Source organism: Desmodus rotundus, chromosome 6 (genome assembly GCF_022682495.2).
Source record: "Desmodus rotundus isolate HL8 chromosome 6, HLdesRot8A.1, whole genome shotgun sequence".
Classification (NCBI taxonomy): Eukaryota; Metazoa; Chordata; class Mammalia; order Chiroptera; family Phyllostomidae; genus Desmodus; species Desmodus rotundus.
Window position 1 is genome coordinate 6,449,158 of NC_071392.1, and position 15,503 is coordinate 6,464,660.

The 15,503-nt window shown below is 44.3% G+C and overlaps 1 protein-coding gene across 1 annotated transcript in view; it reads left to right on the forward strand.

The window, feature by feature from the left end:
* Positions 1-1,563: 1,563 nt before the first annotated feature.
* AOAH (acyloxyacyl hydrolase) overlaps positions 1,564-15,503 on the forward strand; it is a 146,211-nt gene continuing 132,271 nt past the window's right edge. The window contains exon 1 of the mRNA XM_024563089.4: positions 1,564-2,032. Within this exon, the coding sequence (XP_024418857.2) occupies positions 1,906-2,032 (127 nt within the window). The 5' untranslated portion in view covers positions 1,564-1,905. The remainder of the gene's footprint in view (positions 2,033-15,503) is intronic.

Here is a 15,503-nt window from a genome sequence, read left to right on the forward strand (position 1 = left end):
TCTACACAATTTCTCAATCTGAGTGCCTAAATTGAAAGAGGAATAAATACTCCAGTTCACGGGAAGTTCACATATATGGAATATGGAATAAGAAGTTGAGAAAAGTAAAAACTTCCAGACTAAGGGTTCTCAACCTGGGGTCCATTAACCTGTAGAATAAATAAATGGGTTTCAGGGGTCCATGATTTTTTTTTAAATACATGTGTAAAATTTAGTGTGTTTGTGTTACATGCTTTTTTTTTTCCAGGAAGAAGATCGTTTTCATCAGAACTGCAAAGGGGTCTGTGACTCTATAAAATATGTTTTATATAAAGTGATCGATTCAAACCAGACTTTTTAAAAGCCTCATGTCATTAATTTCCCGACACAAGAAGTTGTTTCATTGTATCTATGAAATGCGCTCCAAGTCAGCCTAGGAACCATGTGATGATCTGCACGCAAGCCCTAGGGCCCGATTTCTGCACCCACTTACAAGGCAAAGCAAAACAAAACTATAGCTTCCTGCTCTTTGGGGATGGTGGGCTTCTGAGTTTCCCAAGGAGGGACTTCCACACAGCTGCCTGCTCTAATCATGTGGACGAATAATGACAAAATACAAGAGCAGTGTAAACTTAAATAAATGGATTTACTAGAAGGCGCGAGTCCACGGTGACTCCACAGGCGATCACTCAGTGAGGGCAGAAATCTTTGGAAGTTTTCTTACCTTCCACGCCTACAGCAGTGACTGAATGACTGAAGGTGGTCATCAGTAAAAGCTCATCAATAAATGTGCATTGAATGAATGACTCGATAAAGAGTCTTCTGGAACCCTGTGGAGACTGTGGGTCCAATTAGGCTGATTTTAAAATTTTATTTTACCACTAATAAGAACTTTTTTTGTTTTGTTTTTACTGTGGCTTGTTTTAGAAAGCAAAGCACTTAGATTATGTTTTTTCTCTATCAAGGATCTGGTTCCGTTTTGTTTGTTTTCTCCAGAAAAACAGCCTTCAGTTCTCATGTTCCAAACAGAAAATCAGTCTCTTAAAAATGCAGCAATCACCGCCAGGTGGGGAATGCAAGCACACCTTGAAATTCTGGAGAGAAGAGGGACGTGGTACACAGCCCTGTAAACAGGAGGTGGCTCATTCGGGCACCTTTTTTTTCTTACCAGGTTTAAAATCCAGCCACGCTGACTGCCCACTATGGCGTTGCTCATTTTCTGCACACCAAATGGAAGGCCCGGAGAAAACTTGACCCTCTGAGGAATGATCCAACTTCTCTGAAGAAAATAACTAGTTGGCCAGACACTCCTTCAGCAACAAAATGAGGAGCCCAACCTCCCCATGTAAAGCTATTTAGAGCAAAACTAAATAACTTCTGAATGTAACAAATTATAATTTCTACAATTACTGGACATTGCTGATCCAACTGTGACTGGGTTGTGTGTTTGTGGTTTCGTTTTATTGTTTTTTTCCCTGTAGCTTAATGTTTTAGTTTTGTAAGAACGAAAGAGGAAGTGCCTTCTAACCTCCCCCAGGACGGTTCCGCCAGCCTGGGGGTTCCTGAGGTTTCCGGGGCCTCTGCCTTCAGCCAGCAAGCCCAGATACATGCCTTTCTGCCAGCTGCGCAACTTGAGTTTTTCCCTTTCCGGCAGTTTTTATCTCGAAGAACTGCCTGGCAGAGACCCCTCCAGCTCTCCCCAGCGCCTAGGCGGCTCTCTCTCAGGGATCTAGAGTAGTGACGTGATTTCGTGAGTGTTTGTGTGTCTTTAGTTGCTTCACACTTATTGAAAGGCATGTAAGAGTGTGTCATAGGACGGAAGAGAAGGGGAGAGAGACCCCTCCACTCCGCAGCCTTGGCTTCAGGACATCACCACCCCCGTGGCTTCTGCAGGCCGGCTGGCCTCCCTGGGTGCATAGCTCCGCTATGAAGTGCGCCTGGAAAGGCCTTTTAGCGGCTCCTGTGCTCCTACTCCTGCCCTTGCACACCTTGGCCGCTGCAGCCTACAATGACCCGTCTGACGCCAGAGCCTCAAAAGGCCACACCTGTGTAGGTATGTACATATTTTGCATATTTTTAAGTGGACATAACATTGTGATTAAATAACCTTGCTCGCATAGCCTATCACCTATTAAATGACATCAGGAGCTGTAAGATTCCAAGGAAGATTCCTTCCTGACAGGGAAGGACTCTGGGTCTTACAGTGCGTGTTTGCACTCCACATGCATGTGTGTGTAGGGAAGTGCTGTGTACAGCTGCTAGTTTGAATTAGTCATAAAAGTCTTCCACTGCATTGGTGACTGGGTTCCCTCCCCCACTGCCCCCATATAGGCACCTACAAAAGCTGAATCCGCACTCTGACCCCCTTTCAGAAGGCAGCATAACACAGAAGAAAGAAGAGGGGCTTTGAACTCCAACAGACACACCTGAGTTTGACTGCTGCCCACCCCTCCCACTCTGCTCCACCCTTCACTGTCTGTGAGTGTGGGAGTTCCCTACCCACCCCCCACGACTCTGTGTTCTCACTGATAAAACATAATCCCCTCCTCAAAGGGATGTGGTGAGAATTGCGATTGGGCAGATACACTGAGTATTTGCGCCCACTAAGGGCTCAACCACCTCAGTTTCCTTCTTTCTCTCGGGGAGTCGAGAGTTGCCAGTAATAGGACGGTCACCCGGAAACATCAGACAGTGACTGAGCTAGAGCTCCCTCATCTTTCTCGAAGTACTTCATTTCCAAGTTGTTGTTTTGGTGGGAGGGAGGGCTACATTTGAAGAGGAGTAAAAGTAGGGTAAGACCTTTGAAATTCATATTATCCCTGTAGCTTCCAAACAGTGGCAGGCATTTTATTGGGTCAGTCCTTGGAGCCCAGGAGACTCAGAACCCTGGGCAGCAGTTAATCCAATGAGCTACTCAGAAAAAGAACCCGAAGTGTGAGTTTGATGGCCATATCTTACAAATGGAAAATCTAGACCCAGATTCTGACACTTCATAAATTACTTCTGGAGACAGTACAGAAAAATATCTAATTAGTTCTATTTCCTGAAAAGCCATGACCTCGGGTTATTGTACAGGAGGGCTGTCCAGAAAAAAGTCCAGCCATTGTTAATATAACAAGAATGGTTTATGCCACATTGACGTAGCCTGACAGCCAAGGAGAGTGGACTGGAATGCGCAAGTGTGAACAATGACGACTTCACTGTACTAGTCAGTGGGGGCGGTAGATGCGGTTGAGTGAGCATGTGTACTGAGTGGCTGTCACATGCAAAATGACTGACCAAATAGAAAAATGAACCTGCATGAAATCTTGCAATAAGTTTGAACATTCCTCTGTGGAAACTATTCAGATGATTCAGAAGGTCACAGCTATGGGCAACCGGTGACTGGCAGCTTCATCACAACAATGCACCCACTCATGTATCACGTCTCATGCAGAAGTTTTTCGAGAAACTTCAAATCACCCAGGTGACTCAGCCCCGCTAAAGCCCAGATTTGGCACACTGTGACTTCTGCCTTTTCCCAAAACTAAAATCACCTTTAAAAGGGAAGAGATTTCAGACCATTGATGAGATTCAGAAAAATATGATGGGGCAGCTGATGGTGATTTGGGAGAACTGTGTGAGGTCCCAAGGTGCCTACTTTGAAGGGGATTGAGGCATCATTGTCCTATGTACAGTGTTTCTTATATCTTCTTCAATAACCGTCTCTATTTTTCATAGCACATGGCTGGATACCTTCTGACAGATCTCGTATGTGTGTGAACACACCTCTAATTCCAAAGTCTCCTTTTAAATTAAAACTTTCAGACCCAGATTCCCTGTGAATCCATGCCCCACAGTCCCAGGAGCAAAGGCCTGCAGCCCCCTGGGACCATGATGGGGAGGTCATCCTCACTCACTGTTTGGTTCTGTCAAATAAGCACTTACCATCATTTCATTTGCTCAAAACAAAACCCTAAAGCCTGTCTAATAAAAATACACTTGATGAAAGGCTTAAGTGAAATAAGTTCTACTTCTAGGATAGTTGCAAATTCAACATTTAGATTTAGGCAAGGTATCTGAGATATTGGGCCTCCAATGCTTTAAAACAGACATAAGTTAATAATGCATTCTCCTACCTGCCCCATTCCCAGTGAGGCACAGAGAGCTCACAGGAGCTGTTGAGGGGTCCAGGAGGGGGTTGTCCTGGTTGTCTATTACTGCACATCAAATCAAAACATAACCATATTGCTAAACCATCGTTTTGTGGGTCGAGAACTTTTCAGAGCCTGGCTGGTGACTCTTCTGCTCCATAGAGGGTTGACTGAGGTAACTAAGTGGTATCCAGGTGGAAGATTGGTGGGTCTGGAATGATCCAAGACAGCTTCACTCCCATGTTTGGTGCTTTGTGGAAGGGAGATGGATAGAAGGCTGGCTCCACTGGGACTGTCCCTCAGAGTTTTCACACTTGGCCTCTCTAGCAGGACAGTCTCAGGAAAGTAGGACTTCTTACATGGCAGCTCAGGGACCCCAAAGAGAGAGTTCCAGAAGACAGGAACCAGAAACTTCCAGTCTGTCAAGGATTGGGTCTAGAAACTGGGACAGTGTCCCTTCATCTTCTCTCAGTCAAAGCAGGCCCAGGTCCCTCTAGTCAGAATCCAGGGGAGCAGACACAGACCTCTCCTTTTGATGGGGACTGTCAAGCAATTTGTGGCCATCTCTGCTAGCCACACGAGTTCACTTTGATTGCCCATTAAAATACTCCATGGCCCAAGAGTTTGGAGAGTCTGTTGCTGATTAGGTTAGGTGACATTTAACACCATCTACCCACCAACTCACAACCCTTCTAACTAACTTGCACACTCCTAGCTAACCCTGCAGGAATGGCTTATTTTCCTGTCATCATCGTAACGAGAAAGGTGGACACAAGGGGAGTCCGCAGGGTGAGCCACAGTCACTGAGCGCTGGCTGTGGGCTGAGCCGGCTGCTGCAGTAACGCCAGATCAGTGGCTTCCTGTTTGTGGGTGGTTTGCAGGGAAACAGACCCAGAAACGTGAGTGCATGGAGTTCCCTGAGGAGGCTGCCTGGGAAAACACCCATGAGAGGGTGAAGAAGGCAGCAGGTGTGGGCAAGACAAGGCAGGCTGTGGTACATCCACAACAAAGGATTCAGCCAATCTCATGGAAATCTCTAGAATTAAAATGGCTCTTTAGAGTTGTCCTAAAATGGGTCCAGGCCTTGGGGCTCCCACACTGAACAGTCGCAGGGTGTGAACTGACCCTAGTGGGAGAGGTCCCTTTGGTGGACATGATGCCTGGAGAGGACTCCGGTGTGAGCTCTCAGCACCCTCACTCCTTGTTCATCTGTTCATTGTTGACAGACCATTGGGTGCTTTCCTTTGCTTGGCTATTGTGAATGAATTGGCTATTGTTATGAACATTCATGTACAAGGTCATGTGTGGACATATGTTTTCACTTCTGTTGTACATATACCTAAGAGTGCAATTTCTGGGTTATGTGGTAACTCCATATTAACATTTTGGGGAACTGCCAGACTGTTTGGTGGAGCAGTTAATATCCATCTAACTTGCCATTAACCATCTTTTTTTTTATTATAGAATCCTAGTGGGTAATGGTATGGAGTGGTATCTTGTCTGACTTGCATTTCTCAAAATAGCTTTGAAGAAATGCCTAATCAAGCCCTTTGCCCATTTGGGTTTTTTAATTGGTCTTTTATTGCTAAATTGTAAAAATTCCTTATATAATCTTGATGATGTTCTTGGAATCCAATTTATCCATATTTTCTTTTGTCTCTTGTGATTTCTGTGTCATATCTAAATCCTAAGTTTTAAAAAATTGTTGCCACTATTGTCTTGCTATTGTCTTATGCTCATTCCCTTACCTCGTTTCCCAGACATGGGGTCACTAGCCACCATTATGGTTACCAAGGTTCTAACTCCTAAGATTGCAAATAGTAAGAAAAACCATAAACTAGGCGCAAAGCTTAAAAAAAATAAAAAGGAAACTTTCTTAGGAGATGAATTTTAGAACCAAAAGGCAGAAAAGCGCAGTCAGGACCTAAACAACGAGCCAGGAGACCAAAAATAACGGCTGCCAGGAGCTCAGCGAATCCCTCTCCTGGCCTCGTGGTGCTACCCCCATCTTTGTCCCTCCAGACCAGCTCATTTTGCTGCCCGACCCTCTGACCAACCGTGGCGCTCTGTCACAGTCCAGAGTTTGCCAGTCACGGTTCAGTCCACACAGTGGTGAACACTCTCTCTGGTTGCCAGTCCCCTTCCCAGCAGAGAGGATCTGGGTTGGCTTTTGGTCACCATATAAGAGGCAGGTGGGAGTGAAGACAACTCACAGTAGAGATGTGGCTGCCACGGTCATAACTGAAGGGCCAGCTCTCACAGAAGGTGAGATTATTGGGACCGGAGATACTCCAAAAGGAGCCACACAGGTGTTACTGAGTGATGGAGCCAACATCCCATCATAAACAACTCAGCTCCAGGCCTGCGGGGAACCTTTGCAGTGGGAGCCCAACAGTAGACCCAGAGGATGTGACCTTGAACCTGTTTCAGTGTCAGAACTCAGCTGTGTGAAGCCCAGTGGTCTCTTTTTCAGTTTACCACAATGCGTTTGCACTGAACTATACAACCCATTTGATTACTAAGCAAATATAATTCAACCGGGCCTCTTTCTGCCACTCTTTAAATGTTACAGAATCAATAATGAGCAATGTTTATTTTTTGCAAAACATCATTTTCTTTGCATGGGTGATTTAGGGCCAAAGTAATCCCTATGTTCCGAAGCCATTGACATTTAAATTAATTCACCGAGTTTATTTTTTCATTTTTTATTTTTTTAGCACTATTTGGTGCTCAGGAAGTCTTACAAAAGGTTAAAGAAAAACACAGTTCCCCCCCCTTATTTTGGTTAAATATACAAAATGCCTTCAGACTCAGTTAAAACCCTTCCTTCCCAACCCCCAACCCCCACACAGAGCAGTCAGAGATGACTTTATAGCTTGAATTTTAAAAAAATAAAAAGAGGTACTCCTATGGTTTCAAGCCCATGTGAATGGTAAAACGGCAATGCCACTGGCCAAAACAAAAAAGACTTACACTCAGCCAGAAGAGAAGGTTGAAAATGTACAATCACAATTCACATACACAGAAATTTCACTCTCTCCACTTCTCCATAACTGAGCGCTTGGTCGTTAGCTGCCACGGCTTCTGACAGAAAACATTCATCATCTTGCTACTTAGTGTCTAAGACCTGACATTGCCATTGGGGTTTATATGGAGGACAGTTTTCCTAACTTAAATGAAATAATTCTGCAGATCCAGCATGCGACAGAAATATATGTGAAGCATGCATTAAGAGAAAGATTTACTTAAAATATTGTACAGGCAAAAGTGTACTGGAAAGAGCAATGGTTCAGCTTTCCAATTTTTTCTGAGTATATTAGGTTTTAACAAGGTTTCTCCAAGAGAAATTGTAATAGACAGAATTAGCAGATGAGTCTTAGCAAAACTTTTTTTATATTTCCCAGAAATTGAGAAAGTGACTAGGTAACAAATGTTTTTGCAAGGCAGGCGGTTTCTAGTTCTTTGCTTTCAGCACAATTGACTTAATAGAGTTGTCAAGTGATAGATCATTTGAAATAATTTTTAACGATAGATCACCTAAGATTTTTGACATTTAACTGAGGAGTTAATGAATTAAATGACATTACTATATCAAAAGTACTTTCATTCCCATTTACTTATTTAAGTAAGTGTGGATTTTGGGCACTTACTTTTTAAAATGAATAATAGGAACAGACATGGTATTGAACCTCATCACTTTACATGATTAAGTGATATTTTTCCACGGATGTAGGTATGCATTAAAAAGGCCTAACTATCTCATTAACAGATGTGCTTTCACTAAAAATTGACCTTTAATCCGGCCAAGATGGAGGCATAGGTAGACACACTGCGTCTCCTCACACAACCAAAAGAAGGACAATAGCACATTGAAAAACAAAAAACAACCAGAACTGACAGAAAATTGAACTGTATGGAAGTCCGACAACCAAGGAGTTAAAGAAAAACATTCATCCAGACCGGTAGGAGGGGCGGAGACCGGCAGCCCAGCAGAGAGGGCTTGCAGCAAGGCAGCAGCTGGAGGACCAGGTGGGCGAGGAAGCGGCTGGCAGAGCAGGCAGCCCCACATTTGCATGTGGATAAACCAGGAGGACCAACCAGGGACTGAGACAGACCCTGCAACCCAGGGTTCCAGCACAGGGAAATAAAGCCTTAAAACCTCTGACTGAAAAAATCCGTGGGGGTTGCAGTGGCAGGAGAAAATCCCAGCCTCACAGGAGAGTCCACTGGAGAGACCCACAGGGCCCCAGAACATACACAAGCCCACACACCTGGGAATCAGCACCAGAAGGGCCCAATTTGCTTGTGGGTATCAGAGGAGGAAGTGACTGAAAGCAGGCAGAGAGCTGAGCAAGCAGCACTGTTCCCTCTCAGACCCCTCCCCACATAAAGCATCACAACATAGCAAGGTGGGTTGCCCAGCTCTGGTGAACACCTAAGGCTCTGTCCCTAAATGTAACAGGTGCACCAAGACAAAAAAAATATGGCCCAATTGAAAGAACAGATCAAAGCTCCAGAAAAAATATAATAAGTGATGAAGAGATAGCCAACCTATCAGATGCACAGTTCAAAACACTGGTAATCAGGATGCTCACAGAAATGGCTGAGTATGGTCACAAAGTAGAGGAAAAAGTGAAGGCTATGAAAAGTGAAATAAAGGAAAATATACAGGGAACCAACAGTGACAGGAAGGAAACTGGGACTCAAATCAATGGTTTAGAGCAGAAGGAAGAAAGAAACATTCAACCAGAACAGAATGAAGAAACAAGAATTCAAAAAAATGAGGAGAGGCTTAGGAACTTCCAGGACAACTTTAAATGTTCCAATATCCAAATCATAGGGGAGCCAGAAGGGGAAGAAGAAGAGCAAGAAATTGAAAACTTATTTGAAAAAATAATGAAGGAGAACTTCCCCAATCTGGCAAAGGAAATAGACTTCCAGGAAGTCCAGGAAGTCCCAAAGAAGTTGGACCCAAGGAAGCACACACCAAAACACATCATAATTTCATTAGCCAAGATTAAAGAGAAGGAGAGAATCTTAAAAGTATCAAGAGAAAAGGAGACAGTTAGCTACATAGGAGTGCCCATAAGACTGCCAGCTGATTGCTCAAAAGAAACCTTGCAGGCAAGAAGGGGCTGGAAAGAAGTATTCGAATTCATGAAAGGCAAGGACCTACATCCAAGATAACTCTATCCAGCAAAGCTATCATTTAGAATGCAAGGGCAGATAAAGTGCTTCCCAGATAAGGTCAAGTTAAAGGAGTTCTTCATCACCCAGCCCTTATTATATGAAATGTTAAAGGGACTTATCTAGGAAAAAGAAGATCAAAAATATGAACAGTAAAATGACAGCAAACTCACAAGTATCAACAATCGAACCCAAAAGAACAAAACCAAAACCAAAAATGAACTAAGCAAACAACTAGAACAGGAAGAGAATCACAGAAATGGAGATCACCTGGAGGGTTATCAGCGGGGAAGGGGTGGAAGAATGGGGGAAAAGGTACAGAGAATAAGTAGCATAAATTATAGGTAGGAAAAAAAACAGGGGGAGGTTAAGAATAGTATAGGAAATGTAGAAGCCAAAGAACTTAATATGTATGACCCATGGACATGAACTTAGGGGCAGGAAGATGCAGATGGGAAGGGCCGTACAGGGCGGAGGGGAATAAAGAGGGAAAATGGGATGACTGTAATAGCATAATCAATAAAATATATTTTAAAATGGCAAAAAAAAAAGAGTGTAAAAGAGTCTCAATACCAAAATTTCGGCTATACAGTAACACAAAAAAATCTGAAAGTAATCATTTATAAGTAAATTATAAATAAATTTAATTATTATAATTTTTAAAAATGGACCTTTATTATTTAGAAATTGTTTATCAAATTGGCAATCCATAGTGTTTAGATAAGTTACTTTTATTAATAAAGGAAACTCTATCCAGAAGAATGTTTTAATACTTAGATGTTACATTAACAGGAAATTAAAATTTTTACTTGAATTTTATTTTTAATGTTAAAAAGTATAATAGTGTAGTCAGTAAAATACTTTCAATCATAAAAGTATATTACATTGGGATAAAATTCAATAATTGAAGAAAATGCAAGGAAGTAGGCTTTTCATTGAAATGTGAATTCAAGGACAGGAATTATCAACATAAATTTCTCACTGTGAAAGAAGAGTTTAATCATATATTTTAACTGGATAAGAATAAGTCACTATAGTATTTAAATTTCTCTGAATACATAGAGAAGATTAATGTATTATTTCTATTTCAAGACTTACGATCTTCCTGGAATTATACCATTCACAGCCATTAAAATGTGGAAGGGGTACATAGTTTTTCAAATTTTCTTCGTGGGTACAGAGCAAAGTGTTTGAAAACCATTGGTCTGCACTCTGGACTCTGCAGCACGAAACCTGCGCTCTGCAGTCTGACCTTTGAGGTTCTTCAGGACCCGGCTCCTTCCTACCTCTCTCGTTCTCCTTCCCCATAGACTTGGGCTGTGGCCTTGGCCGACTCTTCTCTTTCTCACCTGCAAATCTTAAAAAATGCCACTACTCTCTTCCTAAAGGCCATTCCCACCTTTTTCTGTCAAATGAGCTCCTCCAGCAGACCGTCACAGGTCCCCCAGGGCAGGGCAAAGCTTCTTCCTCCTCTGTGGTCCCAGCTCACCAACAGGTCCCTGTGCCCCAGCGCAGGGTGCAATGACCCGACTATTGCTCTAGTCATCAGTCCTTCCTACTGGTCTGTGACTTCTCTTATTCACCTTGGCCTCCGCAAGCTTCTGAGCACATAGTAGGTGCTCATAAGTTTGTGTTGAATGAATAGCAGGATGGAATGGCCCCTGGTGTCGTCACTCTCGTGTCTTTATTATTAATGTTTTATGTATTTTTAAATCATCCATGCCTACCATCCTGCATCTCTCAGCCCAGCCTGTTCATTCCTCTCACTGCCCTTGCCTGGGCCCTGGAATGCCTTCAGCCCTGGTCTCGCCAGCAGTTGTCCGATATAGTGCCTCTCTGCTTGCCAGTGTTCTCGGGGAAGCCAGCAGTTGGAAACTCACCGAGCATTTTCTCATAGAAATGATGTTCCAGGCGGTGGTGGGGCGAGGCCACAGAGCCTAATTTCCCTAAATGTCCTGAGGATACTAGATACCTGCAATTAAAAAAATAATTCGACCACAGTAAAGCCACAACAATGTTAATATTGCATGTTTTTTAAAAGATAAGTTCATGAGCTCCTATTTTAAAAAGAGTATTTGGAGAATATATCTTTGCCCGACAGTGGACTCAGCAGGCAAGACAGAAATGAGCAGTCGTTAAACACCTGCTCGGTGCCAGGAGAAGGGGCGGGGGTGTGGCGTTCACACCTGGGCTTCGCGCCCACATCTCTGGCTTAGTCACCAACAGCTGAGGGGAAGAAGGGAGGCACTGGGGTCATTTTAGGTGATGACTTACATACTTTTCTTCCTTATTTTCTTTTCACCAACATAAAAAAGGTCTGGATGCTGCTTGTTGATTAAAATGACAAAATATAAAACCCTATAAAGAACTCATGGACACAGACCATGGTGTGGTGATTGCGAGGGTGGGGGTGGTAGGTGAAAGTAGGAGAGGGTCTGGGGGGACAAATGGTAATGTAAAAACTACAGTAAAAATGAACTATTACAAAAAACCCATATCTTCTGCTCCCACCCCAGCGGGGAAATCCCAGAACAGAGTCTAGGTGTTTGGGAAGGGACACTGGGGAGCGGACATACTGGACTAACTCGTGCTGGTCCAACAGGGATGCAGGGACCCAAATGCAGGCGCAGTGTGACCCCCAAACCTGTGCCCTACCCCTCCCCGGGCCCCAAGCAAAACCAAAAAGGCCATTCTGCTTCTCACTGGTCTTCACACTTCTCCTCATCACCTCATTCTTAGATCCTTCCTCTCAGGCCAGCCAGCACAGTCAATTCCAAATCTGTCTGCTTTCCTCTGTCCCCACAGCCACATGTTACTCTAGTCGAGCCACCATCCTCTTCCTCCAGGACCAAAATAGTCTCCTAAAGCAGCTCTCTTCTCCTGTTTTCACCCCCTAAGCTCCTTCCTCACCTGAGAGCCTCATGATGTTTAAAAGACCCAGGTCAGATGGAAGCAGCCCCTCCACCAAACCATCCGGGACATCCCACTGCTCTCGGGGTGAATCCCCACCTCTTCTGTCATCTCCTAAGGCCACGCCCTGGCCCCCACCTAGCCCTGCACTTCATCTCCCACCACTGGGTTCTGGCTCATTTCCTTCAAGTGGGTACTAACTCCCCCTTCCTACAAAGCCTGCCCCAGCTTCTCACTCCGCTTCCTCCTTTCCATTGTGTTAGCCATTTTTTGGTGTGTTTTTGCAAGAAGCCTTCTCTATTAACTTGAGCTAAGAAAGTTTATAGCAACCCATCCTCATTGCCCCCTGTTCTGCTTTTCCTTTTTTTAAACCCTCATCTGAGGGTATATTTATTGATTTTAAAGAGAATGGAAGGGAGAGGGGTAGAGGGGGAAATATTGATGTGAAAGAGAAATATCCATTGGTTGTCTCCCCCATACATACCCTGACCGGGGATTGAACCCACAACCTAGGTATGTGCCCTGACTGGGGATCAAACCCACAACTTGGGTATGTGCCCTGACCAGGGATCAAATCTGCAACTTTTTGGTGTACAAGACAAATGTTCCAACCAACTAAGCCACTGGCCAGGGTCACCCAGTTCTTTTTCTTCAAAGCACCTACAATTATGGATAATTGTTTGCTTACTATGACCACTTTTCCCTAATAAAATAAAATCTCTAAGAAGGCAGGAACCACATCAGTTTGTTCTCAGCCTATGCTCAGAGCTCAGCACAGTGCCAGCATCTGGGAGGGACTCACTCAACACAACACTGTGCTCCTCCCCCCACTGCCACGCACCTAAACTCTCAGAGCCTCCGTTTGCTGGTCTGGAAAATGAGAGCAATTATGCTTCCATCTTTGCGAAGTTTGAATGAGATGCTAATGTATGCAAAACTCTTTGAAAACAGTAAAGCACACTCTAGCCATGTGATGAATCATTATGCTCCTACCTGGAGCATAAGAGGAAGCAAATGTCAAAAAGGAAGTGTAGTCACACCCAGCCTGGCTCTCCCAGATGCCAGGTGCTGCCAAGATTTTTCAACCAAGTGCAGACTTCAGACCAATGGGGGCTCTAATAGACCGCTCTCTGCAGTTGGCTGCATTTCCAGCCTGAGCAGTCATGGCTATAATTAAAGTTCCAAGAGCTCTGTTTGACTTCACGACAACTCTGTGGTAGCCTGCAAACTACCCAAGCTGTGTGACCACAAGCAGATCTTGGTAGCCGGTGCTTTTATTCGGGCCCATTTGCTTCATCTCCTACAATATCAGGGGTGTCAGTGTCTATTATACTTATTATTTTCAGGTGCCAGGCGAAAAGAGATTTTGGTGACCACTGAGCAAAATACATGGCTCTCACCTGCTGTCATCCCTCCCTAAATGAACAGTCGCTTGGACAAACTCGCTTTAGCAGAGCCAGACCTTTGTCTAGCAGCCAGAGAACAGGCTGTAATGGGGAAATTACTCTGCCCATGCATCTCTCCAAGGGAAAACATTCTTCAGCCTGTCAAGGCAGTGCAACCTCTTAGAAGAAGCAATAGCAGAGTCAATTTCTCCATTCTTGCTACTAAGGGATATACCTCACTGTAGAACCAAAATTAACAGCCCACCAGGAAGAGGAGTTGAGCCCAGTGGAAATGGGCAGAGACATGTGAGACAGCGAACTCAAATCAAACCCAGGCCCAGCCTGGGCGCTTACCTATTTCAAGCCCCATCACCTGCTTTTCCCCAGGGTCCTTTTGATCATAAAAACTCTTCACTAGGCAGAGTAATAATAGTGCCAACACTCATCCGATCCTCAGAGAGAGACTTTTCTACTTCGCTCCTTTTTTATTTATCTAATGATTTCCAATTTCAGCCAGCACTGCGAAGGAGCCAGGAAAGCCATAAGAACGCTTGGCAGGATCCTTCTGAGTGAAAGAAAAGCCTAAATCTTTTAAGTACAAAGTACAGGTTGGTCCCGAGCAGCACGATGCTCATTGCATTCACCCTTCCAAGATGTGGGTGGAAACAAATACATATGTGTGCTGGAGGTGAATTTTCAGGGGAAGGGAATGGTGTGCAAGGCGCGTGACCCCTGGGGCCCCCGAGAATGGAGCCGCCTTAAAGAAAATTCCAAGAAGAGTTTTCTTATCCTCCATGTTCATCCAGCCCTTCTGCTCCACTGAACCAACAGCGGATTTCCAAGTCTTGCACCTCACCAAGTCTATTATGGCACTCACTACAAGAAATTGTTATTTTTGGTACCAGTGAGAAAGAAAACTTTCTACTAGTGAAACTGGGGAAACTATGGAGAAAGACCCCATGCTCCTCCTGGCCACTAGTCTTGTTTCTTTCCCAGGATGCCTTTTCTCCAGCTTGCTCTGCCCTAGATTTTCTTCAAGTCACATCTCACCCAACATTTGACTGTTACTTGCTATTGCCCATCCAGTTCATGTAAATTTGGAATCTATATTGTGAGCTCGCTATGGATAGTGCTCACATTCTGTTCATCTGGGGTCCATCAGAGCCTCGCACAGCTTCTGGCCAAGAACAGGTTCTCAGTAACTCCGAGTTGAATGCACGTGTCCTTTGTTAAAGACAATCTTGAAAGGCTTCCCTGATGCCTGGGAAATATAGGTGTGGCTTTTGACTCAATGAGAAGGAAAAGACAGCAACTGGCAGAATTTTCCAGTGATACAACTAGCCTTCCATAGGTTTTCTTTTTCAATTGATTAGAGAAAGAGAAAGAGAGAGGTAGTGATTTGCTGTTCCACTTATTTATGCTTCTTGAATATGCCCTCACCAGGGTCAAATCCACAACCTTGGCATATCAGGACAACATTCTAACCCACTGAGCTACCTGGCCAGGGTGCTTTCCATAGGATTTTTCCTCATTCATGTCTCCATAAAGAGGTGATCCTAGACCTGGCTGGTGTGGCTCAGTGGATTGAGTGCCGGCCTGTGAACCAAAGGCTGCCAGTTCGATTCTCAGTCAGGGCACATGCCTGGGTTGTGGGCCAGGTCCTCAGTAGGGGGCGCGCAAGAGGCAACCACACAGTGATGTTTCTCTCCCTCTCTTTCCCTCTCTCTAACAATAAATAAATAAAATCTTTAAAAAAAAAAAAGAGGCGGTCCCATTCTCCACAGGAATAGAGGCTATTTCCAGGACTGTCATCTCTCACTCATCCATTCAGTGAACATGTGCTGAGCTCAGGTACCAAGTGTGGAGCTAAGCCCTGGAGCAGATGAGTAAGTCCCTGACTTCACCCTCC